Source organism: Pleurodeles waltl, chromosome 5, assembly GCF_031143425.1.
Source record: "Pleurodeles waltl isolate 20211129_DDA chromosome 5, aPleWal1.hap1.20221129, whole genome shotgun sequence".
Classification (NCBI taxonomy): Eukaryota; Metazoa; Chordata; class Amphibia; order Caudata; family Salamandridae; genus Pleurodeles; species Pleurodeles waltl.
The window spans coordinates 733,771,114-733,799,077 of NC_090444.1; the positions used below are offsets into that span (position 1 = coordinate 733,771,114).

General features: G+C 45.6%; 1 protein-coding gene across 4 annotated transcripts in view; it reads left to right on the forward strand.

Annotated features, from left to right (window-relative positions):
* BIRC6 (baculoviral IAP repeat containing 6) overlaps window positions 1-27,964 on the forward strand; it is a 1,722,273-nt gene that overhangs the window by 353,456 nt on the left and 1,340,853 nt on the right. For all 4 annotated transcript variants that reach the window (XM_069234691.1, XM_069234693.1, XM_069234692.1 and 1 more), the window contains exon 20: window positions 27,792-27,889. In XM_069234691.1, coding sequence (XP_069090792.1) covers window positions 27,792-27,889 — 98 coding nt within the window. The remainder of the gene's footprint in view (window positions 1-27,791; window positions 27,890-27,964) is intronic.

A 27,964-nucleotide genomic window follows, 5' to 3' on the forward strand; every position in this document is an offset into this window, starting at 1 on the left:
TCATGTGATACTCATTTTCTCACTTGGAAAGTTGCTTTCTTAGTAGCTATTACTTCATTAAGAAGAGTAAGTGAAATACAAGCATTCACTCTGGAGAAACCATTTTTCCAAGTAGACAAACATAGTTGTATATAGGACAAATCCAACATTTTTGTCAAAAGTAGTTTCTCCTTTTTAACCAATCAGTGGAATTGCCAGTCTTCTTCCCACAGCCAGACTCAACTGCTGAAAGAGCTCTACATACTCTTGACCTTAAAAGAGCTCTAATGTACTATGTTGATAGAACAAAAGAGTTTAGGAAAAGTAAACAGCTTGTTGTTTATTTTCAACAACCACATAAAGGTAATCCAATCTCTAAACAAGGATTAGCTAGATGGACTGTTAAATGTATTCAAACGTGCTACATTGAGGAAGAATGTCAACTTTTAATAACTCCTAAAGCACATTCCACTAGGAACAAAGGTGCTTCTATGGCATTTGTAGGAAACATACCAATGGCAGACATATGCAAGGCTGCCACATGGTCCACACCACATATATTTATTTACATAGCATTACTGTGTGAATGTATTTTCAAAGCAACAGGCCAATGTTGGTCAAGCTGTACTTAATACATTATTTCAAACTACTTTAACTCCTACAGGCTAGCAACCACTTTTTTGGGAGAAGGACTGCTTTTTAATCTATGCTTTTTATGTATCTGCAGCTACACATACCATTGAGCGGAAAATGTCACTTACCCAGTGTACTTCTGTTCATGGCATATAGTACTGCAGATTCACATGTCCCCTCCCTCCTCCTTGGAAGCCTGTAGTAGTTGCAGTTCTTATTTGTACATATGTATATATATTTACATTTGCATGGACATCTCATTTATTTAATTATTACATTTAGTTGTACATTTACATACTTTCACTCTGCCACTCCTTCCTATACCCTTCTGCGGGAAAACAATCTAACAAAGGAGTCGATGCCTGTGCACACTATTACTGAGAGGAGGAGTCTCGATCCTGTGACTCGAAAAAAGACTTCTTCAAAGAAAAGTAACTTGTAACACTCCGGGCCCAACACTAGATGGCGGAATATATGCATAGCATGTGAATCTGCAGCACTACATGCCACGAACAGATGTACACTGGGTAAGCGACATTTTCCTTACTTTTGTAGACAAGAGTATAAAGAAGATACTCTTAACAGGACTGAAGATTCGTCTGTTGCAAGTGTAATTAGATGGTCCCTGGTAACCAGTAATAGTCGATTGTAGGAAGCAGGCTTTTGATATGTCATGTCATGCAAGGACTCCAGGGATTCCCTTACTAGTGGATAGGGGCTTGCTTTAGCAATCCCAAGCTGTTTTTTCAGGGGGTTAGTGTGGTCAAGAAGCCTTAGGCTTATCACAGAGGAGTGTGAGACATTGCAAATACACAGGCAATAAATGACATATGACTCCAGAAGGAGATCCACACCAATTTACAAAAACAACAAGTATCTTTATATATGTTTTGGCACCAGAATCCGTTCGATTAGGTAAGTACGTTTTGCAAGAAAAGTTGACAGTGCAATTTTTTGAAGCTTCAGTGTTATCCTATGGATGAAAAACAAAGACTGCCAACAGGTACAGCACAGAAACGTATAGGACCAATCTCCTGGACTTAATGTAAGTATTAGGTAAGGGTCAGGGCTAAACCCGGCGGCACGGGGGGCGGCAGAGTTATAGTACGGCATTGTGTGCCCAATGTTAGTCATTGGGAATCGGTCAGGTTGCAAAGATACTGCACATGAGGACTGGGGATCTAGAGGGTGGAAACCAACAATGGAGTTCCAATCTTGGGATGTGGGGATACCTCTGGTCCTCTTCTCCTCGGACGAGGGGTGAAGAGGTGTCCTGAGACGTCTGGTTTTCTCCACCGGAGCACTTGCAGTTGAGGGGGCCTGCGTGCAGAGGCTGCAGGCGGCGTTGGTAAGTCCACAGTGGGCAAGTCCAAGGAGGGCTTCGTCTCTGGAGGGCTGGGGAAAAACGCTGGCACTGTTGGTCCACTTCAACTTGTGCTGTGCGACACGGGTGCAATGGTGCTTTCAGGTGTTGTGTTTTAGGCTGTCTCAAGTCCTCTCACTTCTTCTTGGGGAGCCTGTAAGATGCAGGGGAGCAGTTCTGTTACTCCACTGGAGTTCCTGGGTCTTTATTGAAGGCAGACAGGCCTCTTAGGCTTTTGGAGGCACAGCATCTTGCGTGATGAGACAATAAATTGGCGGTAGGAGCAGACAGGCGAGCAGGGTAGGGGCCAAGTCAGGTGCTTCTCCCTCAAGCTTTGCTTTTCTGGCTTTTAGGTGTCCTTCTTTGTAGGTCAGCAGGAATCTGTTTTCCTGAGGCCAGCGGCTCCCCTAAATACTGCATTTAGGTGTGTTTCGGGGGAATATGGTAGTAAATGGGCTACTTACCCCTGGGGACAAAAATAGCCCCTATATGACCACTTCCTGTGGCTAGTGGGCATAACCTTGTCCCAGAGTTCCTAAATCTGCCACCACCAAGATAGCAGATTTCTGGAAGTTGTGTCCACATCAGGTAGCGCACCATAGGGGTGGGACTGACCTGAGGGGTGGACACACCTCCCTGAATAATACATTTCTCACCTGTCCAGGTGCCAAATGGGCCCTGGGGCGGGGGGGGGATCAGCAACTCTCCCTTGAGTGAAGCCAGATCATACCCTTACTACCTGAGGTACCATTTACTAGGGAATTACAGGGGGACCAAAGATATTGCCAACTAGGGAACAGTTTCAGGGAAAGATATCTGGCACTGGGGACCTGGTTTGACTTTCAGTCAAAATTGCATCAAATACCAGGCAAAAAGTGGGGGTGACAATGTCAGAAAGGGCACTTTCCTACACAACACCCCCTGCCTCCCAAATGAAAGAGGATGAGACTAATCTTTCCCAAGAGAGTCTTCTTTGCCTAAGTAGAAGAATCTGGAATGGCCATCTGCATTGGCATGGTCAGTCCCAGTACTGTGTTCCATTGTTAAGCTCATTCCCTGTGGGGAGATGGACCTCCTTAACAGTTTGGGGTTTTCATCTTTCATTTGGATCAGCCATCTTAAAGGTCTGTGGTCAGTTCGGTCAAGGAAGTGAGAAACAGACGAGTATGGTGTCAACTTCTCAGGAACCAGACCACAGCGGGGGCTTTACTCTCAGTGGCACTCAAACGCTGCTCTTTGGGGCATAACCTTCTGCTAATGAAAGCAACAGGTTGGTCATGGCCATCATCATTGATTTGGGATAGGACTGCTCCTTTGCCATGTTCAGAGGCACCAATCTGCACTATGACCTGCTTAGAATAATCCAGCCATTTCAGAATGGGTGCTGAGCACATTGCTTCCTTCTGAATGTCAGAAATCTTTTGACAGCTCACTGTCCAGTTTACTTTCTTTAGCATTTTCTTGGAGATTAGTTCTGGGAGGCGTGCCACAATGGTACCATACCCCTTTACAAACCACCTGTAATAACAATTCAAGCCAAGGTATGCCCTGACTTGGATCTGGGTGGTTAGAGCTTTCAAGTCCAAAATTGTCTGGATCTTGGGCTGTAGTGGTTGAACTTGGCCCCCACCTACCTGGTGATCTAAGTATACAACCTTGCACTGCACTTTTTGCACTTGCTTGCTTTGATAGTGAAACTGTACTTTGTAGAGCTTAATGAGCGTTGGCAAAGTGGAGCTAAAGAGCGCAATATCAAGAAATGCTGCACTAAAGATTTCCAATCCAGCCAGGAGTTTATTCATCAGTCTTTGGGAGGTGGCAGGGGAATTCTTTAAACCAAATGGCTTAATAGTGAACTGGTAATGTCCAACCGGGGCCAGGAATGCTGATCTTTCTTTTTTTCCTGAGGTCAGACCAGTCTGCCAGTACCCTGATGTTAAGTCAAAAGGACTGAGAAATTTGGCTGCCCCAAACCTGTCAGTTAATTAGTCTACCCTTCATCAGACAAATTGAGAAAATAGCCTCAAAATCTGATTGAGACAACTAGCCGCAGATTCCTTAACTTAGAATTCTACCACAGGTATCAGACTGGACCCAGAAATGTTTCCTAAGCAGTACCTCTGTGCATCGGTAGAGGGCTTCGAGCGACTCCGAAGCGACCTCGTCCCCAGACATGACATCAACGGTGTCCATATATTCCCTGCTCTGACGTCAGTTTCTTATTTTCCGCGCAGCAGTGCGGATCCGGTGTCTTGAGTACCTTGGGCCCTTTGTAATGGTGTATATACCTTCTGAATTTACGCCCTGTGGATCCTGTTCCTGGCAGATGTCAGTCACGGATTCTCATTCCGTTTGTTTGTGGTGTCTGAGGTCTCATGACGTTGACAACTGTGACGCCTGTCATAGTTTGAAACCGAAGTCTTTGAGAGAGTGTTGCATGAAGCTCCTTGCGGCACGGGCGGACAAGTCCTCTTCGAGACGGCGTCACAGTCAGTCTTCGTCTTCACGATCCTGGGAGAGCTCCAGGAGTTGTTGTCAGATGGTACTGTCGACCTTGGTTGCACCCTTGGCATCTCCAAGTAGGTCTGCTCAGGTGCCTGCACGCTCTTTGGCGTCTCGGCCTCCATGTTCTCCTCCAGTGGAGTCTGCGCTCTTGTCGACCCCATCCCTTCCGCCGCGACTATGGACCAAATGCGACGTTATTATCCTTTCCTCCATTCTATCTTTGGTCTTTCCCCTCCCTCTGGAGTGCCTTTGGGGCCCTATGGAGGTGGTGAGTGTTTTGGCAGGGTCTTGGCCAGCGATTTCCACCTCGGTGCCTGCTCACACTCTCGAATCCGACTCTGGAGTCAGGTCAGCGCACGGCATTGTACAACGTCCGTCGCCTGATCCTCTTGTCCAGACACCCTTCATGGTGCCGTTGGACCAGTTGACTCCTCTTGACGTGCCTATATTGATCTCTCGTGAGTTGGATGCTGCTGCTTCCGAGGTAGCTTCCCCCACCGACGCCGGAAGAGGTGCCGGGGAGTTTACATGAGGCTTCTTTGCTTCTGCTTTCTGAACCTCTTGCACATCCTCCTGCTTCCCTCATGGGGGCCATTCCAGGTTCATCCCCGTATTGGGTACTTGACTTGTGGACTGCTAGTGGTCTAGACTCCTCCCCAGGGTCTAGCCTGCTCTCGTCCCTTGGCTTGGCGAAGGAAGCCTGCACTGCATTTGCAGTTGTTTTGAAGGAGGGGAAAAGGGGGTGGGGGGGTGGGGGGGGGTTGGTGTCTCCTGTTTTGGGTTTGTATCTTCCTATGGTGCAATTGTCTATTGATCCGTTGTTATCTTTTACTTGGGATCAGTCTGACACCGAACCAGTTCTGACTTTTTGCAAGGCTCTCTACGACATCCTTCTAGGTGTCTGGACTCAGCCTATCTCTAGTCCTTCAGTGGATCGTTCTGTTTCACACAGCATTGGCCGGCACAGGCATACCCCTTGTGTCTTTGCCACCACCCTCCTCCCCAAGGGTTTAATACCCAAACTGCTTTGGGCGTTCCTGCTCTGGAGCAGGTTCCACCTGCACCACCGCAAAGCGATTCTAGGCAGCTGGATTCTGCAAATTTTCGCCTCTTCTAGTGCCGCTCTTTGTTCCCACCAACCCTTCCTGTGTGTTGGCCCGCTTTTCCCATGCTCTTTGGGACTCTGTGGAACATTTACTACCATTGCCTTCTGACGATGTTTGCCCTGCTCTTACGTCTTTGAGCAGAGATGGTCAACAAGCTGCTTGACTTGCAGTTTGGTCCGGTATGGATTCTACAGATTCCATTGGACGGATCATGGCTACTTCTGTTGCCATACATCGCAGGGCTTGGTTGGTGGCCTACAACCTCTCATCTCTGGTGTGGGATGCTCTCCTTGATATGCCATTTGCTGGCAAGTCGCTTTTTGGGGCGCACGGAGATTCTGCTTTGCATCGTTTCCGTTATTCCCATGGTGGGGGGAGTAGTGTCCTTCCTCTCCTAGCACGTCATCGTCTGTGGCGACTATATGTGGTCTGTCAAGTTTCTCTTTGGTATGGGAAACATCCTCACTCCTCTGTTGTTATGTTTGTTTAGTCAGTTGGGTCTCTTCAGACTCGTATTCTTGGTTGCCCTCTTGTTATCCACGTTGTATCTTCTTGCACTTCCTTTGGTGCGCACAGCGCAATTGCTATACTGCTGCTCCTGTCAGTAGAGCAGTGGTTACGGAGCATATCTTGTGCCTCGGCTGGAGCAGCCTCCTCTGTACAGGGGGCTACTTCCACAGCCATAACAGTATGGTCTACCATAATTGTCATGGTGAGTTTCCACTATTCCTTTTGTTTCCATTTGGCGAGACTTTTCCATGTTTGGTAGTGTCTCTACTTTTGAGACTGACAAGGTACCCTCTTCTCATTTGGCCTGCTTTGTGGCGGTAAGTCCGCCTTTGCTTGGTCGTTTCCTTCCACGGGTGATGGTTTTCTTTCTGTTGTCCATTGCTGCCAACATGCCTCTCCTTTGATTTGCCCTTGGCATTTTGCCATTCATCTCTGTTGCTAAGAGATTGGGTCAGACATTTGCTCCTTGAGCTTTTGGTGGTGGATGCTGTTTTACGCATCTTTCTTGTTTATTCTCCATGTGGACATAAATTGTTGTACTCCCTGGGGAGCCAATTCTTGCCTAATTTTGGTAGGGTCTTTCACCGCTGGTGTCCCTTCCTAGGAAGGTTTCTTTTCTCATTTTTCCAGTGGGTTCTCCATTTCCTGCTTTTCCTCTGCTACAGACTCATATTGTGCTTGTTGCAGGTTCCACTCCTTGTCTTTTAGGATCAAGGAGCTATGGCTCAGTGGCAATGTCTTCTGCCTCTGGTGGTACAGGCTTCTCGGGACAAGGCTGCACATCCCGCCAATGCTGTCAGGGGTTGCTAATCTTTTGTGTTCTTGGTTCATTCATACCCACTGTTGATCACGTTTCTTCCAGGGCCATTACGCCGTAGCTCAATGATTGTACCTTCTACCTTTTGAGGCACTGGCTTCCCTGCTCCAGGGATTCCGTGCGTCCCTAAAATTGAGGAAAAAAAACAAAAACAAAAAAAAACACAGAATTATTATGCTGTGCAGGGGTGTGGAATTTATTAAAATATCTACTTGTCCAGGGGACAGGTTGCTTCTCAAATCTACTTGTCCTGTAAAAAGATCTATTGTCCCTCTGGTGCCATGTAGTGTGGCGACAAATTATTGCAGCAATCTCATTATGTAAGAGCTCTGATAATAGCCTCTCTGATTATGCCAGGGCTACTACCATAGTAGGGCTTGAATACTTGCAGTTTCAATCCCTACTGTAGCAATTTCCTTATTTTGCCACCTTTCTGCCGATCTGCATACCGGGGCTGGAGGAAGCAGTAATCAATAGTTCCAGGGCTGGAATGTCTTTGAGTCTGCACACCTACTAACCTGCATGTTTTAAAGATTTTCACCAGCTTCTCTCTAATATTTTCCCATAATAAGAAAGGTTGGAAATGTACTCCTGACAATGGCAGAATTAGAACTTCTTCCAGGGTTGGGAAGAAAGTGGCTGGAGGGAAAATAAACTTGCAAATGCTCAATAGATTGTTCACATGAGCAAATCTACACATGCGGATTTACCCATGCTAAAATACAGTTCACAAATATTTTTATAGGGGTACGATTTCCTGGTATACTTCTCTTGAAAGCCACTAATTCAAAGACATATACCATGGGTGCACTTTTGTGACTTTCTTTAAGAATTTGGGGCCACATGTAGGTAGGTTCAGATTTGCGAGCCGCAAATCCGAATGTAGGATGGTGTCCCTGACACCATCTGTGATTCGCAAGGGGGTCGCAAATGCCCACCTCATGAATAATCATGAGGTGGGTTGCAATTTGCGACCCCCTTGCGAATGGCGGCCCTCACAGGGATGGTGGCCTGCTGGAGACAGCAGACCACCATGTCTGTGACAGCTTTTCAATAAAGCATTTTTTTATTTTTTTTTATTTAATGCAGCCCGTTTTCCTTAAAGGAAAACGAGATGCATTACAAAAATGAAATGTTTACAGTGACATTCACAACGGGGAAGGGGGTCCCAGGGGGACCCCTTCCCTTTTGCGAATGGGTTAGCACCCATTTGAAATGGGTGCAAACTGCGATTGGTTTGCGCCCGCGGTCACATAACAATCCTACATTGCACTGCGAGTCGCAATTAGTAATTGAACACCCCTTCCTAATTGCGAGTCGCAAACTCGTTTTGCGATTCGGTAACCAGGTTACCGAATCGCAAAACTGGGATTGTGCATCGCGATGTGCTTTTTGCACGTCTTTGCGACATGCAAAAAGCTAGCTACATGTGGGTCTTGGTCCCTAATTAGGTCTGGTGTTAACAAAGACATTTTGTTTTTATTAAACTTCTATTTCTCTCTCTGTCGGCTGGCTTTACTGTGAGTGATCGTATTCTGCTCTTCCACAAGGAGCATATTGGCACACAAAGTAGTTTTGTTCAGTGTCAGGAACTACAGTGGCAATCAGTGACGTAACGAAACTGGAGGGTGCCCCTTTGCAAAGAACATGGAGGAGCCCCCTCTTCAGACTCACTCAGGGCAGGTGCTGTGCTGAAGGGGTTCCCTGGAGGGCAGCTGCGGGGCCTTTGTTATGCCACTGGTGGCAATGTGTGCTTTTAGAGTTCAAAAACTTTTGGGGTGGGGTGTGCCAGTGTTTGTTACAATGTTGAGGGCCTGGTAGCTCACACAACAATAAAGTGTTACAAAAGCCATATCAAAACAAGACCCACATTGATGAAACTAAAAGACTTATCAAAAATATGTTGGATCAGTTGACTTTTTTCAGTGTTTGTTTATTTTCATGCTTCCCATAATCGTGTTGAAAATGGTTACACTGATTTTCCATTAGAAACATTTTTTGGAAATACTAGCATGCATCAACACATTTTACTAAATGACACTTCAAAGTAATAGCACCTAAAATGTCATGGTAGCGAAACTTTTTCCCTACTTGCATTTTTTCTGAACATTTTATTTTAAAAGCAAAGACTCTTCTCTCTTGCTTACAAGCTTCTGCAAACATTTGCATCTAATCAGAGAGCATTCTGGGAGCATTATACTTAGCCTCATAGCCTAAACTTTTCAAACGTGTGTACACGTTTTTTTTTTTTTTTGTACTGGAACCAACGTCAGTAGTGAAGTGTGACCGTAAAACATTTATTTACAGCACTCACCCTAATAATGAAGGCTTTCAAATAACGAACCATAAATACAAGTTCGAACAGCATTATCTTCTGGAAACACATTACCTCAACTGCAGAGAGTTCCACTCTCTGTAAACTGGCATCCAAGGGGTTTGTGCTGCAGAGGGTTGGGCCTACTTGTCCCAAGGACAAAGTAAACATGAAAACTTGTTGCCCTTGACCCCAAACAAGATGTCCCGGGCGTCGGGCGATAGGAATTTCACTATGGAGTACTTTAATTTGTTTTATTGCCAGCTTCTTCCAGCTCATTCCTGAGCTGGATCCTCCCCGTGTTGTTGTTCACAGGTTCTTGCTTTCATTTCCACAGGAGGTTGTGGGTTCTCTTGTTTGCCTTTTCGGAGGTATCCTTTATTCTTGGATTTACTTCTTGTTGCCATTTTCTCCTGTTCTCCCCCGCCCCCGCTTTAATACGTGGGGTATAGTGCTAATTCCAATACTGGCTTCCCCAAGATTTTACAAATTGCGTGGTGCCCTTTTTTCTCCCTCACCCTCCTTGTTCATGATGATGGCCTGGGTGGTGTACTATCTTTTGTTTCCTGTGGTTGGTCTTCCTTCCGTTGTTTTTGGTATTTTGCTGCCAATGTATACTTTGATCCCCTTCTAGGCATGCCTCTAGGGTACCTTTCCTAGTGTTTCTTCTCTGCTTGGTCATTGTTAATTAACATAGATTCTGTTGGATCCCTCCAGGACCCTCGATCCTTCTGCCTCTGGGATGGTTGTGTACTCTTTCTTCCAGCTGCTGTTGTTGACACCTTGCATATTTACTTTCTTTCTTCCTTAGCATGAGCTATGGTTGTCTTTCAAAATCTTTTTACATCTTTCAGGACCTCCTCACACTTTCAAACTTTGTCTTTTCACAGGTCTCAGATGCCATGTTCTTTCTCCCCTCGTATTCCTTATGAGGTGCCATGTTTGGCTTCCTTACGATTTCAAAGAGAGCTAGCTTGGTGGCTAGACCCACTCTTTGGTGCAGCAGGCTACCCCTGTACAGGGGTTCAAGTATCGCCAACGCTTTTCCTTATTAGCAGGCTCCTTCCTTTATTATCTGTGTTTTCTGTTGCACAGTTCTTTGGCTGCCTTGGTATTCAATTGATGATTGAGCCTCCAGTTCCCCTGTCAGCTTGTTTTCTGGCATTCATTTTTGCTCTGAGCTCTCACAGGAACATCTGCTTCTTTTGCCTTGTCGTTCCAGTTCTCCTTCAGTGCTCTCTCATTTTTCCTCTATCATTCCATGCCTAGTGTATATCTGTACACTTTGCACTTAATCAAGGCCTTACTGGTCTTTCCCATTTTGTTGTTCGTTTTGAGCCTGGAGCTGTTTTTCCGCTCCTTCTGAGCCTACCATCTAGTCTATCTGTACTCTTTCAGTTTCTTAATTCGCTTCTCTGACTGGAGTACTCTCTCATTCTGATTGTGAGATTGCTTTATGTCACGGTTCTGCTGGTCTTTCTCTTTGCATCTTTTACACTTTTTGAATCACATATGTGTGTCTTTTCTGGTGCCCCTTCACAGGGCTCCATTTCATCATCCTGCTGTTTTTTCCCAGATTTCCCACCCATATGAGGGTGGTTGCTGCCTAGTCTCCGGTGGAGGCTGTTCCTTACCAGCCATGACTTAGCTTTTCCCCAGTGGATTTGCAGTTCCTTTTCTCGTATGAATCACTTATGTTTTTCTCTCGCAGAATGTCTCGAGCCTCGATATTCCTCTGTGATACCGGGTTGCTTTTTTTGTGAGACTGGTGTGGTCTGTTCGCGTCCCTTCCCCAGGGGTTGGGATTGCTTGGGGATATAATTCTAAGATAAGGAATCTGTGGCTAGTTGTCTGTATCAGATGGACAAGTTACTTACCTTTGCTTAAGCCTTATCTGGTAGAGACACAGGCTAGTTGCAGATTATTTATCGACACACCCAGCCTCCCTGCTAGTAAACTGTGTTGTTTTCACTCTTTCTTAGGGTAGTTTTGGGTGTTTTGGGTTCTGCTACATCTCAAGACTTATCTTTTCCTTTATGGTTGGCATATACACTATTGCACTGTTTTTCTAGTCCATTGCCAGTTTCTCTGTGGCTCCGCGTTGTTTTGCGGCTTCAAGTCACTGAAGAAACTGACATCATTGAGTCAGAGGAGGGAATATATGGACTGCGCTGACGTCATGTCTGGCAACGACATTGCCGTGGAGTCACTCGACAGCCACTACCGACGCCCATAGGTACTGCTGAGGAAAATTTTCCAGATCAAGTCTGACGCCTGGGGAAGAATTCTAAGAAAAGGAATCTGCGGCTAGTCTGTGTCTCTACCACATTGATAAGGTGTTACCAATGGTAAGTAACTTGTCCTTCAGCAAAAGATTCCCAAGAAAAGTGTTCTTTATACTTGGAGTTTCAAGTAACATTGCAGCTCAGAGGCAGCTGCTTGGAAAGTAGTGAACAGTCTCAATGACAGACAACAAATGCATCCAGGTACACCATCAAGCACCGATTAATAATCCACACCCTGGAACTAGCATTTGTTTCTGATACAGTTCTACACTGATGCAACTTTTACCACATCACCTGCTCGTACGTATGTAAATTTAAAGATCGCAGAAACTATTCGTTCGGTGGCATGTGTAGCTGCAGATACACATGTTGTGCATAGTCCGCCGTCTGGTGTTGGGTCGGAGTGTTACAAGGTGTTTTTCTTCGAAGAAGTCTTTTCGAGTCCCGAGACCGAGGGACTCCTCCTCCTTTGTTCCATTGCGCATGGGCGTCGACTCCATGTTAGATTGTTTTTTTTTCCGCCATCGGGTTCGGACGTGTTCCTTTTCGCTCCGGGTTTCGGGACGGAAAGATAGTCTTAACTTCGGAAAACTAAGTCGGTATTGTTTCGCTCGGGATCGGGTAAGAATAGAATCGACACCGAATCGTGAAGAGCTCCGGTAGCCCTTCGGGGTAATTTCGATCCCCCGTCGGGGCCTGGTCGGCCCGACCGCGTGTAACATAGACACTGATGGAACGGACCCCGTTCCGATTCTGTCCTAAATGCCACAATAAATATCCATATACAGACCAACATTTGGTCTGTAACTTGTGCCTGTCGCCCGAGCACAAGGAAGAAACGTGTGAGGCCTGTCGTGCGTTTCGGTCCCGAAAAACGCTCCGCGACCGGCGAGCCAGAAGATTGCAGATGGCGTCCACGCCGACAGGACACCGAGAGTTCGAGGGACAAGGAGAAGAAGAGGAAGCCTTCTCCATCCATGAATCGGACTCAGAGGAATTCGACGTCGAAGAAACTGTGAGTAAGACGTCGAAGCAAGCACCACACAAGAAAACAGACAAGGCCCAGGGGACGCCACTGCCAACAGGCCATGGCTCAACCCATAAAGTAGGTGACGGTCCATCGGCACCGAAAAAGGCCGAACTGGTGCCGAGATCGTCCGACTCGGGTCGAGACACAGGCACGCAGCAATCTCGGGACCGAGAAAGTGCTGCCGAAAAAGATCGACGCCGAGACAGCGGCACCGAGGAAGATCGACGCCGAGAAAGCTCGACGCCGAAAAAGAAAAAATTCGCCTCGGAGCCGAAAACAAGCAGAGACACAGTTTCGGTGCCAAAACGACCAGCAACCGAACCAACTGCCAGCTCATATACAGAGGAACAATCACTGTCCTCTCAAATGCGCAAACACAGATTTGAAGAAGAGTTACAGACCACTGATGTAGACCACACACAAAAGCGGATCTTCATACAAAGTGGGACAGGGAAAATCAGCACTCTTCCCCCAATCAGGAGAAAAAGGAGACTCGAGTTCCAAACTCAAGAACAAACACCACAAAAAATGGTGAAGAAGGTAACTCCGCCACCTTCTCCTCCACCTGTAACTCACACATCACCGGCACAGACTTCGTCACATTCACCGGCTCATACCACCATGAGCCAAGATGACCAAGACGCTTGGGACCTATACGACGCCCCAGTATCAGACAATAGTCCTGAGTCGTACCCTACCAAGCCCTCGCCACCTGAGGACAGCACAGCGTATGCACAGGTGGTAGCTAGGGCAGCAGAGTTCCATAACGTGTCGTTACACGCAGAACCTGTCGAGGATGACTTCCTTTTCAACACCCTCTCCTCCACCCACAGCACCTACCAAAGCCTGCCTATGCTTCCAGGAATGCTAAGGCACGCAAAGCAGATCTTCAAAGAACCGGTCAAGAGTAGAGCGATAACTCCAAGGGTGGAGAAAAAATATAAAGCACCGCCCACGGACCCTGCTTTTATCACCTCACAACTGCCACCAGATTCAGTCGTGGTAGGGGCAGCTCGCAAGAGAGCCAACTCGCACACATCAGGCGAGGCATCACCTCCGGATAAAGAGAGCCGCAAGTTCGACGCAGCTGGGAAAAGGGTTGCAGTACAAGCTGCTAACCAGTGGCGCATCGCGAACTCTCAGGCGCTCCTAGCGCGATATGATAGAGCCCATTGGGACGAGATGCAGCATCTCATCGAGCATCTGCCCAAAGAATTTCAAAAACGGGCAAAACAAGTGGTTGAGGAGGGACAAAACATCTCCAATAACCAAATACGCTCCTCTATGGACGCAGCAGACACAGCTGCAAGAACAATAAATACCGCAGTAACCATAAGAAGGCACGCATGGTTGCGCACATCTGGCTTTAAACCGGAAATACAGCAAGCGGTGCTCAATATGCCGTTCAATGAACAGCAATTGTTTGGACCCGAAGTGGACACGGCAATTGAGAAATTGAAAAAGGACACTGACACAGCCAAGGCCATGGGCGCACTCTATTCCCCGCAGGGCAGAGGCACTTTCGGCACCTTCCGCAAAACAACTTTCAGAGGGGGGTTTCGGGGTCAAGCCACACAAGCCAGCACCTCACAATCAACACCGTCTACCTACCAGGGACAGTACCAAAGGGGAGGTTTTCGGGGCCAGTACAGAGGAGGACAATTCCCTAGAAACCGGGGAAAATTTCAAAGTCCAAAAACCCCTACAACCAAATAGTGACTCACAAGTCACTCAACCCCTTCACACAACACCAGTGGGGGGAAGACTAAGTCAGTTTTACAAATCCTGGGAGGAGATAACAACAGACACTTGGGTCTTAGCAATTATCCGACATGGTTATTGCATAGAATTTCTCCAACTCCCTCCAAATGTCCCACCAAAAACACCGAATATGTCAAAACAACATTTAGACCTTCTAGAACTAGAAGTTCAAGCATTACTACAAAAGGACGCAATAGAATTGGTACCATGTACACAAGTAAACACAGGAGTTTACTCACTGTACTTTCTAATACCAAAAAAGGACAAAACACTGAAACCAATCCTAGATCTCAGAACACTAAACACCTACATCAAATCAGAACACTTTCACATGGTCACGCTACAAGACGTGTTACCACTGCTAAAGCAACAAGACTACATGACAACCTTAGATCTAAAGGACGCGTATTTCCACATACCGATACATCCCTCGCACAGGAAATACCTAAGGTTCGTATTCAAGGGAATACATTACCAATTCAAAGTGTTGCCGTTCAGTATAACAACCGCACCAAGAGTATTCACAAAATGCCTAGCAGTAGTAGCTGCACACATCAGAAGGCAGCAAATACACGTATTCCCGTACCTAGACGATTGGCTAATCAAGACCAACTCCCTAACAAGGTGTTCACAACACACAGATTATGTCATACAAACCCTCTACAAACTCGGTTTCTCCATCAACTACACAAAATCTCACATTCTGCCGTGCAAAACACAGCAATACTTAGGAGCGACAATCAACACAACAAAGGGAATAGCCACTCCAAGTCCACAAAGGGTTCAAAATTTTCACAAGGTTATACAAGCCATGTATCCAACACAAAAGATACAGGCAAAGACGGTATTAAAACTCCTAGGCATGATGTCCTCATGCATAGCCATTGTCCCAAACGCAAGACTGCACATGAGGCCCTTACAACAGTGCCTAGCATCACAGTGGTCACATGCACAGGGTCACCTTCTAGATCTGGTGTTGATAGACCGCCAAACATACATCTCGCTTCTATGGTGGAACAGTATAAATTTAAACAAAGGGCGGCCTTTCCAAGACCCAGTGCCACAATACGTGATAACAACAGATGCTTCCATGACAGGGTGGGGAGCACACCTCAATCAACACAGCATCCAAGGACAATGGGACGTACATCAAACAAAACTGCATATAAATCACCTCGAATTGTTAGCAGTATTCCTAGCGTTGAAAGCATTTCAACCCATCATAACCCACAAATACATTCTTGTCAAAACAGACAACATGACAACAATGTATTATCTAAACAAACAGGGGGGAACACACTCGACACAGCTGTGCCTCCTGGCACAGAAGATATGGCAATGGGCAATTCACAACCACATTCGCCTAATAGCACAATTTATTCCAGGGATCCAAAATCAACTAGCAGACAATCTCTCTCGAGATCACCAACAGGTCCACGAATGGGAGATTCACCCCCAAATTCTAAACACTTACTTCAAAATTTGGGGGACACCTCAAATAGACCTATTTGCAACAAAGGAGAACGCAAAATGCCAAAACTTCGCATCCAGGTACCCACACAGGCAGTCTCAAGGCAATGCTCTATGGATGAACTGGTCAGGGATATTTGCGTACGCTTTTTCCCCTCTCCCTCTCCTTCCATATCTAGTAAACAAATTGAGTCAAAACAAACTCAAACTCATACTAATAGCACCAACATGGGCAAGACAACCTTGGTCCACTACACTACTAGACCTGTCAGTAGTACCCCATGTCAGGTTGCCCAACAGACCAGATCTGTTAACACAACACAAACAACAGATCAGGCATCCAAACCCAGCATCGCTGAATCTAGCAATCTGGCTCCTGAGATCCTAGAATTCGGACATTTAAACCTCACCCAAGAATGTATGGAAGTCATAAAACAAGCTAGAAGACCATCCACTAGACACTGCTATGCAAGCAAATGGAAAAGATTTGTTTGCTACTGCCATAATAATCAAGTTCAACCATTACATGCATCTCCAAAGGATGTAGTGGGATACTTACTACCTTTACAGAAATCAAATCTAGCCTTCTCTTCCATAAAGATACACCTCGCAGCAATATCTGCATACCTGCAGATTACCCATTCAACTTCACTATTAAGGATACCTGTCATTAAAGCGTTTATGGAAGGCCTAAAAAGAATTATACCACCAAGAACACCACCTGTTCCTTCATGGAACCTCAACATCGTCTTAACAAGACTCATGGGCCCACCTTTTGAACCCATGCACTAATGCGAAATGCAATTCTTAACGTGGAAGGTTGCATTTCTCATTGCCATCACATCTCTAAGAAGAGTAAGTGAAATTCAGGCGTTTACTATACAAGAACCTTTTATTCAAATACACAAAAATAAAGTAGTCCTAAGAACCAATCCAAAATTTTTACCAAAAATGATTTCGCCGTTCCACTTAAATCAAACGGTAGAACTACCAGTGTTCTTCCCACAGCCAGACTCAGTAGCTGAAAGGGCACTACATACATTAGACATCAGAAGAGCACTAATGTACTACATTGACAGAACAAAAGAAATTAGGAAAACAAAACAACTGCTTATTGCATTTCAAAAACCTCATACAGGAAACCCAATATCAAAACAGGGTATAGCCAGATGGATAGTTAAGTGCATCCAAACCTGCTACTTTAAAGCAAAGAGAGAACTGCCCATTACACCAAGGGCACATTCAACCAGAAAGAAAGGCGCTACCATGGCCTTCCTAGGAAACATTCCAATGAACGAGATATGTAAGGCAGCCACATGGTCTACGCCTCACACATTTACTAAGCACTACTGTGTAGACGTGCTATCCGCACAACAAGCCACAGTAGGTCAAGCCGTACTAAGAACTTTATTTCAGACTACTTCCACTCCTACAGGCTGAGCCACCGCTTTTGGGGAGATAACTGCTTATTAGTCTATGCACAACATGTGTATCTGCAGCTACACATGCCACTGAACGGAAAATGTCACTTACCCAGTGTACATCTGTTCGTGGCATTAGTCGCTGCAGATTCACATGTGCCCTCCCGCCTCCCCGGGAGCCTGTAGCCGTTTGGAAGTTATCTTCAACATTTGTACATTTGTAAATATATTACTTAAACCTTAGTTGGTACATACTTATTCATTCCATTGCATGGGCACTATTAATAACATACACAACTCCTACCTCACCCTATGCGGGGAAAACAATCTAACATGGAGTCGACGCCCATGTGCAATGGAACAAAGGAGGAGGAGTCCCTCGGTCTCGGGACTCGAAAAGACTTCTTCGAAGAAAAACAACTTGTAACACTCCGACCCAACACCAGACGGCAGACTATGCACAACATGTGAATCTGCAGCGACTAATGCCACGAACAGATGTACACTGGGTAAGTGACATTTTCCTTCTCTTGCTCAGTTCTAGAGGGATCCATTCTATTTTCTTATGCTAAACCTCTGCATTGATCCACTCTGGTCCGTACTAATGGTTAACTCCATTAAGATCCATGAATATGCCAACAATATTTAATTCTACTTCATGTAAAGCTCCTCCCTAAAATTACTCAATTCCTCACCACCACCCCAGGGCAAAAATGCTTTTCATGTGTGAGGGAGGCCAGTTGGCCTCACCCACAGCCCAGAGGAGCACCGCCTCCACAGACTTCACATTAAGCGTTCAGGATTCGCGTCCACCTGGACTTGATTCCTTTTTTTTTTTTTTTAAAGTACAAATTATTAGACTTTTAAAAAATGACAAATACATGTTTTATTTTAAAGTGTGCAGAAGTATACCATACATCAAGCATAAAAACTTGCCATCTCTCTCCCTTTCTATCTCTCTTTAAATAAGTTTTTCCCACTCACACACTTATGCACCCACTCACAGACCCACTCAGACCCTCGTGCGCCCACTCACAGCCCCAGACAGACTCCCAGGCACCCACTCACAGAACCGCTCAAATAGTTCCTCACCCACTCACAGACCCACACACACTGACACACCCACTAAACACAGATGTATGCACTTTCACACCTAGACAGAGACTCACAGCCACTCTCACCCCCAGATACACCCTCTCACACCTATTCTCACACCTAGAGAGGCTGCAGCCAACTCCTGTCGCACACGCTCAAAGGGCAGTGCACAGCATGAGGTCGGGTGGTTGAGGGGGTTGGCCAAAGGGTCTGGCTGCAGGCCAGGTCTTCCAGGCAACCTCCCCTGTACACGCGTGAAGGCCATGCACGTTGCAAGGCTGGGTGATTATATGGGGTTTCTGTGTTCAGTGACACAGTGTGTGTCGGTGGTTGGATTAACAAATAGTAATGAAAAACCATAGAAATTAAATGAAAAAAACAAAGGTTACAGGGATGTTCTAGTTAGGCTTACTTTTTAAACATACGAAAAAAATAGAATTTCACCTCAAGTAACTATAACTCATGCCCTAAGGCAACTATAACTCGCCCCTTCAACACGCACTGCATTAATTACAGCACTCATGACATCTTTGATAAAATCATTGATAATATCAATGTAATATTTGCAGTAAACTCTTTGATTAAAAAACTGTGCATGGTGGGGCAAATCTTGAGGTAAATCTAACTATAACTGGTGATTTTCTATGGTTTTGTACGTTTTTCTCTCTCTCCCTCTCTCCCCCCCCCCCCCCCCCCCCCCCCTTCCATCCTTCCCTCCCATCCTCCCTCGTACCCTGTGTTAGGGAATAGCTCATTTCGTAAGAGGCCTGATCAGTCCTCTATAGTGGCATGCTCTGAACTTGTTCAAACTCACCCTAAAGTTGTGTGAAATGTGACCTCTGCATTCCAAGTTCATGAAGAGACTCAGCAAAAGCTCTTTGTGCCATTGGCTTAGGATGTATGTCTAACTCATGGCCGCACCTACCCAGGTCACACTCCATGTGACCAGCAAATACTCCAAGAAGAGCAAAGTCCTCTAGTAAGTATTTCAATAAAGATTGTTAGGCTTCTCAATGTGGCTACTGCTCAAAGGGTTAGATCTTGCATCAGGGTGGTATTCCCCGACTACAGACTGGGCGGCCACTTTGGAGCTTATTTTAGTAGAAATTAACCTGCACTGAGCTTGGCCTGGTTCAGGCCTTGGAGTGGCCTACTCATTCCCTGGTGCTAATTCTGCACAAATTGTGGCTTTCACGTAGATGATGCTGGCCATTTTCCATCTACGTGTGGCTCTGTATCGTCTACCTGCAGGCTTCAAAAAGCCTCCAGATTGCGACTGTGCTTCTTCTGGCGGTTCCATTGCTAGTGATGGTTGACTTTGTGCATCCTCTTCCCGATGCTGTGAGTACTGACTGAACCTTTCTCGACCAAAGGCATGGTCTGTTGCTGTTCCACCAGCAGCAACCCACAACCTGTTATGAAACGTTGCAAATTTTGCAGAGACAAATGCCATTTTAGTCATTTCCTGATACAAAGTAAATGGCAGCTGCTCAAGTACTCCCTTTACAGGCTCTTGCCTCACAAGGAGTAGTTTGGTAGGCTGGAGTGACTGTTCGACTCTGATCCATGAACCATTCCGATGCTGAAAATAATTTACCATGACGCTAATGACTACTGTGATGCGAGCAACCTTCTTTTCTCTCTTCCACTGGAATGGATGCTGGTTACTATCTGGACAGTGGCCTCAGAACCTCCTCCAAGGTGTATCTGGTGTGTACCTTGGGGCCTCTCACAGAGGACGTTGTCTTGTTCATGACTGACTGTGCAAATCTGTAGAAGTTTTAAAATTTCGTTTTCCTGTGGGGCTACCAGGTTAACCTCGTCACAGAAACTCTACAGCTGAAATTCTTAAAGGCCGAACCACTTTTTCCCCTTCAAAAAAACATCCCTCAATCGGCTCATGACAGCCTGAAATTTTTGATGGCTCACTCCTTTCTGGAGAATCGTGTTGTCCCGGTTTCCTTTTTTCTAACCAGAACCTTGGCTCTTTTATGCTTACTTCATAAGGAGTTGAAAAAGATTGGTGTACTGGTAAACAAGCCTTTCCCTTTTCTCCACTATCATAACTTGGATTCTGGCCAGTTACTCCCTTGCCCTGTGGGAGATGGCACAAATGGTTATTTCAAACCTTCCAGACCACCCTTGTGACCATTTTGTGGAACTTATGTGATTTGGACAAGAGTTGGCCAGGCTGATCTTCTGCTCTGGCTTGCATACGGATTTGGTGGTGTGATTCATGGGCTCTTAAAAAATTCTTAACAACTGCCATGTTTAGATGCGTTCCACTGGATTTTCCGGGGACTTCCAGGTGAATGCCTTTTTGAGAGAATTTCTTTTTGAAGCACTCCAGGGCAGGGTCTATCTTCTCCCTAAACAAAATTGAGATATTGATGGGTCCTGGGGGCTGATTTTTTCATGCTTGTTAATTTCATTCGGAGTGTCAAAAGTTCAGGAGATATTCTTGGCCTTGGCGCTTGCTGTTTCGGATTCACGAGCCTCGCAGCCATATTTATCAAGTGAACACTGCTTCAAATCAGAGGGCTAGTATCATGCATATTAGAGCATTGAAAGGTTAAGTGCTCCATTAAGACAGAAAAACTGCAGTGGACAACAGACAGTGGCTAATTTCTTTGTCAGGAGGTTTGCCATTAGACATTGGATAACTGCCACTGCCATCAACATTTCAGTGCCCTAACAGCCTCAGTCTTTCCCCCTTCTCATGATGTGGTGGTGTGTTGGGGGAAAAAGAAACGGGGCTGTGAGCAAGTAAAAAAACAAATTGGTGGCTTACACTGCCAATGCAGTGATGGCTAGAACTGCCGAAGGAGGAAAAGTGAACCCTCATAGTCCATCTCTAGCTTTGCCTTAAAAAGCATTTTAGAAGTGCTTACAAAGTTAACTTATGTCAAATTTTGTCATTTGATGCTGGAGCAGTACACACAGAGTATTTAAAGAGGGACCAGTGAAGCTACAGAGAGCCATGGGATTTAAAAAAATATTGTGAGCCTTTTTCTTCCGCAGGTAGGACATTCCGGTGGAGTATTCTAATAGCCTTTCTTTGCTATGACCAGTGAAACTCAAGCAGATCTTTAATAGGTTGTGTATCTGTATGTTGTTTACTATAAAGGCATGTTGGATACTATCAAAGTTTTGCAGCCTAACTTTCTTCAGAAAATTGTAAAACATGTTCAGCAATAAAGAAGTCTGTAGTTGCTTTACTCCTGAAAAAAATCACTTTGGATGACATATGCAAAGTTACCCCATTGGGCCCCCAGCATTTTCGTATGGATTTCAGGTGTTTACCCAGAATCTTACATAGTGGTGGCCAAATTATGAACTTTTTTGGATATAGATGTTTCTGGTGAACAGTTGTAACTGCAGATTCTTCACCTTTTGATTATCTACAGACGCCAGACTGAGACTAGAATTTTTGATAGTGATTGCTTCAGCTCTGACAGGTGGTACCTTTAGACCCTGCAGCAGCTTTGCACTGCCTGTGTAAGTGATGATACACAGCCATATATAGGCGCACCCCACTGACGTCTGTTCCTTTCTTTGCAATTTGACTCTCATCTGGGGCTCTGCTCCCTAATTAGTCATATTTTACCAAACCTAAAGTCTTTTTTTAAACTGACATTCTTCCAGAGAGCAGTCCGCCCTGAAAACAATATGCTTCTAACCTTAGAGACGTTGAAGTACAGATGTCTGCAAGGGGCACAATATCTGTGTTGCATAGTGCCCTCTCTACAGGGTCATGTCAGATTTTTGCCTTCTTGTGCCTTACTTTGCTCGACCCGATTTTGTTGACTTTTAGGGCTCTGTACACATGTTCCCTGCTAATCAGTGGTAAAGTGGTTATGCTCTCTCTAACACATGATAACGTTGGCACACCTAATTGGTACATTCAACTTATGTAAGCTGCTAGTATATGGTGCTACATGCAGCCAGGACCTGTTAATCAAGCTCTACTAGTGTGAACAGCACTCCTTGTTCCCACCACTGTAGTAGCTCTTAAACATATCTCATGCCTGCTACTGCAGCCCGTAGTATAGTTTCAAAATGCTATTTCGACGTGGAAAAATAAAGCTTTTTCTAGGCCTAAACCTTCCTTTTCAATACCTAGAGGTCATCTTAGAGGTAGGCCTTAAAGGCTCATAGGGCAGGGAGCTTGGTATGAATATGGTATAGTCAGACACGTGTATTTAATTGTTACATATTATGACAGTGGAAAAACTCCTCAAGTCCTTTTTCACAGCTGTAAGGCCTCTCTCCCCCTCCAATAGGCTAACACCTAGTTTGCCTTGTTTCATTAAATAAGAGCTGTTCTCAGATATGGTGGATATCCTTTATTAGCATGGTTGGATTTTGAGTCACAATTCAGAAAATGCCACTTTTAGAAAGTAGGCATTTTTTTGCCTCAACCAACTGTCTCTTCGGTCAGTGTTCTAGGTCACATGACTGGGAATTTGTGTTCAAGGTTTGTGTATTACTTCCAGACAGTGCAATTTAAACCAATTGTTGGAGTGCTCCATTATATTCTCTTATGATTTAGTGGCGTGTTATTCTTTGGAGTAGCACAATCATTGCCCTTACAGGTATCTGGGCATATAGCACCAGTCTTTGAGCACGTATTCTTTTTGTAGACTTCCTACCCTTACTAGTTGAGTACTGCGCGACATCTTTTAGATTTGTCACAGCTACCTTTTGTATTTAACATACAGGATCAAAAGGGCATAGAACTAAGAAGTGCTTCTGCAGGAGGGGGCCATTGTCTACGTTCTATCGCCTGAGCAGGGAAGCCCATCAAGGTATTGATTAGTCTACCCTACCCTCTTGGCTGGAGGGGGGCTGCTATAAAGTGGTAAAGCGCTTGAATTCCCCTTTTTAAACACAGTAGAATTGACCTACACCTAATTGGTACATTTGTTTTGCCTGGGCCTGTAATTTAAACGCTACCAGTGGGTGGCAGCACTCGTGCTATCCACTAAAGTAACATTTTAAAACATGTCTTATGACTGCACTGCAATCTGTTGCACAGTTTTAAGCTACCATTTTGACCTGGAAAAATAAAGCTTTTGCCATTCCTAAATGTTTCTTATACAATAGAGTCTTCTAGCCTCAGACTTATTACCTTACAGTTATCCCTAGGCATCAGACTGGATCTGCTGTTTCTTTCGCGATCAGTACTCCTGCATGCGGGTAGGTTGCGCTTGTGTTTAAAAAAAAAAATTAAAAAAAAAAAAGTTATAACATTTTTATTTCGAGCACAGCTGTAAAAGTACAGTGCAGTAGATACATTTCAGAGTGCAGTACTTTAGAATGGTATACAGTAACATAGCATATTGACATTGGCAGTCAAGAGTACATAAATGACTGTGAGTCCCCGACATCCAGACCCCATTGCATCAGGCATCCTCATCATATCGACTTCATCATATCTATCCGTAGGTGTCCCCATGTTCATGATAGGCATTCAGCCACTGCATAGCCCATAGACTGTTTTTTGGGGCAACCCCTGCTCTGGTACACCATGTCTTTCTCCCATTCATGAATCCCAGGAGGGATCAGTGTGCCCCACGACCTCACCACATTTGTTTTAGCCACCCCAGCCCCTCCTTCTACCCACAATTTAGTGTACTTAGGACAGTCACTGTCCCTGTATATGTTTAGAAGAAGCCACTTGATATGTAGAGACATGCCTTCTGACCCACAGCCCCTCACACAATCATAGGTGGACGCCTTCCCTATCTTGTGCAGCAGTGTTGTTGAGTAGTTGGACCTTCGCAGGTTTTGGAGTGGATCAATCTAAACCCTGCTCTATTGCTGTAACTCAGGTGCCCTGCAACACCTCTCCCCATTCCGCATCGTCTGTCTCCCCCAAGTCAGCCACCCACCTATCTCTCAGGGAACCCAGCGCATCCAGGGCATTGTTCATTACCTTTCTATATGTCAGCGATATGGCCTTGTCCCGCATAAGATCAAGTAGAAGTCTGCCCTCCAAGGGGGTGGACTGTGCTACCTGTAATTCACCTGTGATGTGTACCCTTAGGACATTATCACTCTGTTTCCACCAAGCTATATTCACCCCGAAGTGTCTAGAAGTTTGAGGGCTCTGCCTCTTTCCACAAATCTCCCAAACGGTCAACGTCCAGTAGCCCTCAGCGAGAGAAACCCAATAGGGTGCCCATCTCCGAAACTAAGTTACTGTCCCATGGGAAAGGTGGGACCCTGTTCCGTTACCCTCTCTTCCCATCCCAGGAATTGTAAGGTCGCCAATCACACCTCCACCACTGTCCATGTATGCACTGGTAGAATTTTCTTTTCCCTCGCCTATACAATAGTGCAGGGTAGTCCCTGTGGCCTATCTCCTCAGTGTCCACCCATAGCGCCGGCTCATGCTGATCTGCATACACCCACTCATTTGCCAATACAAGCTCTGAGGCCCAGTAATATTTAAGGATTTCGAGGACAGCAAGGGCCACCATTGTAGACCCTCTCTGTGGCTTCTGAAGCTCTATCCTGGTACTCCCCCAGTCCCCAGAAGAAGCTGGACTTGTTGGTCTATTTTGCGAAAGAAGACCAGAGGCAGCGGCAATGAAGTATTCTGGGACACACAACGAGGTGTAGCCTTCATTTTTATAGAAGACAGCCCTACCCATTAAGGACAACAGCAGAGACCTCCATTGACTCACATCCTGGGAAAACCTGTCAAGAAGCTCATGTACGTTCAGTCTCAACAACTCTGTAGCAACCTGTGTGACATAAATGCCCTGATACGTAAGGCTCTTGAGCGCTACAGGTATAGTACTCCTCTGCAGCAGGGCAGGCACCACTGTGTACATGCAAGATTTATCCAGGGTAATGAGGTAACCGGAGTGATCTCCAAAGATATGGAAAACCTGCAGCCCCATGTCTACCGACATTGTTGGCTGTGAGAGGTAGAGCATCACATCATCAGTATATAACGAAATACTCTCCTCCCAAACACCACTACGACTCACCCCCTGAATGAGAAGGGTCCCGCGGACCCTGGCACCCAGTGGCTACAGCGCAAGTGCAAAAATCATTAGTGACAGTGGGCATCCCTTCCTAGTACCCTTACCCAAGCTGAAGGTCCGTGATAGCATGGTATTGACCCCTGACCCACGCCACCAACCACTTATTTAGGAGCCAGGGACAGAACTTGCGGCCAAGCCGTAGGCCTCCCAGAGAACACTATTGGCATCAGCTGTACCCTCATTTTCTTCGAAGTATCACTCTGTAACTCCACTGAGCTGTGCCATCTGTGCCTTATCCTGTAACTACAAAGGTCAACTCGCTGTGTTGTATTTCTCTCAGATGGTCCTCCACAGAATGAGACCTCTACCAGGGAATAGTCGGAAATGCCCCTCACTGTGTGATGCGCATGGTATAACCTGTGTGCATGGAGGTATTGTATGAAGAGATAGTCCAGTACTAGAGTGAGCCACCAAGTAGTATGTGTACTGCCACCCGTGAGTTATGCTACTGTCATAGGTCAATCAAACGCAATGCATCTATAAACTGCAGTAGTCAAACCCTCACCTCCCAATTGCCTTGCCCTGTCAGCCCCGGTGTCCACTGCAGCATTCATGTCACACCGTCTCATGCCCCTCCCCCCGCCCCCCCATCCAAATGAGGTCTTCCGTTGGCATACTCAAATCAAAGAGCTCAATTCTAGCAATGTCTGTGTATGCAACCTCAGCGGGATATAGGTGGAGCAGAGGTTCATTGTGCAGTCCTCTTAGCTGCCAGACTACGCGACAAACCTCCCAGATGGGTCGCACCACATTTGCCATGGGGTATATGCAGTGATTTTTTTTTATTTTTTTTTTTTTTTTAACCAATATCTCAACGCCTCCAGAATCCGCTGTGTAGCCTGCATGAGTTATCAAGGTGAATCCCAATATATCTAGCACCTTATATGACTGCCCTTCAGGAGAGTCTCCTGCAACAATATTATATCAGGGGAGTGCCTGTTTAAATACTGCAATATCGAGGTCCTTTTAATCTTACTCCATAGGCTATTTACATTGCAGGTTAGCACCTTTAAACTGTTAACACGCAGTGACCTCTATCTCTATGTGCCATACTGTCACAGGAAAGAGTGATATCTAATGTCTGCACCCCCTTTTCGGACTTCATCAAGATAGTCTGTGCACATCTGCGTGGAACCACAGCTGGTGTAAAACAAAAGCAATTTCAAGCAAGACTGAAACATAAAATAACCCAATGCCCCCACTCTGCCTCCTTGGCAAAGCAGACTCCGACCTGTCCAGCATGCAGAGTGTCTGCCGCCCAATCAACATCATAGTGAAATCTCAAGTATAGCTTGAGGACGCTTGTGAAAGAAATCTGTTAACAATCGTAAGGTCTCTTGACAACTTTGTCAAGCCCCACAGCTGGGGACGTCATTCGTCACAACAGTTTGCAACACCAGATGCTGCTTAGCGCCACTCTGAATCCAGGACAACATATATTCTGCAAGCATTTACACTGTCTCAGAGCGCCTCGTAATCCGCAGCCGTCGGCAGGTGGATCCGATCGAGGGGATCCCAATTTGTTTTGTTGTCTTCTCCCGGCCAGTCCCATGCCTCCTCTGGCATTATGAAGTGCTAGGCTTTAACCTCCGCAATGACTCTCAGCCTGGTTGGAAAGAGCATCATATATTTCAAGCCTGCCTTGCATAATGTTTTTGTTTTAACCTCTGTGACGCATTGGCGGTGCACTTGCAATGAAAAGTCTAGGAAGAAATGGACCATTGAGTTTTCAAATAACACGTCACCCTTCATGCAGGCCGCCTGAAAGGAGTATCGGTCCCTATGGTTGAACACCCTTGCAATAATGGTTTTCAGAGGCTCCCTGGGCTTGGGGGGGGTGAGAGGGGTTTGAGGAAGCAGCAGCCTATTCACCCTCTATAGTAAAAAAGTGTGAGGGTCTTCGGCAAACCCGAATATTCAGTCTAGCCTTCTCCTCATGGGCCTCACGTTTGGCTGCCATGAGCACCTGTTACTTCACCAGCGTATACCCTCTCCTTGAGGGAGTTTGAGGTGACCTGCAAGGAGGGAATTTGGGTCTCTGCCGCTGTCATCTTGTCGGTCATTTGCTGGAAGTCCACCCTAAGAAGGGCAATATCGATCATGAGTTTCTAGTTTTATCCTTGATTGTTAAAGACCAAATGCGCCCTAACGGTGACCTTGACACACAGTAGGGGTATAGTGGTAAATCTAAACATTTTTCTGGTTTTCACAGCCTAATCAACCCTGAATAAATGCGAATTGCCTTAGCGTTGTTTTCAGACTTCTAAACCGGTACACAATTGAACTACTACATGAAAGCATAACAGAAGGCATGTAGATCAAACATGCATACTTATTGTTATAGTTAAGTAACTTCCTAGTGTAACTGATGAAAAACATATTACCATTTTGGCTGCAGTACCTAATTTTATTAAATCATTTGTACGTGTTTTCCTTTATTTTAGCAATGGAAAGTGTGACCCAGGTCAGCAAGGGTTTGGATGTGTTCTTCTAAAGGCTTTGCTTGAAAATATGCAATTTTTGCCATCAGCTGCAACAGGAGGTAATAAGAATATACATTTTAATAACCATTTGCCATGAAATAGTGTTTTATGTTAAGAAAGTAGCTCTAATATTG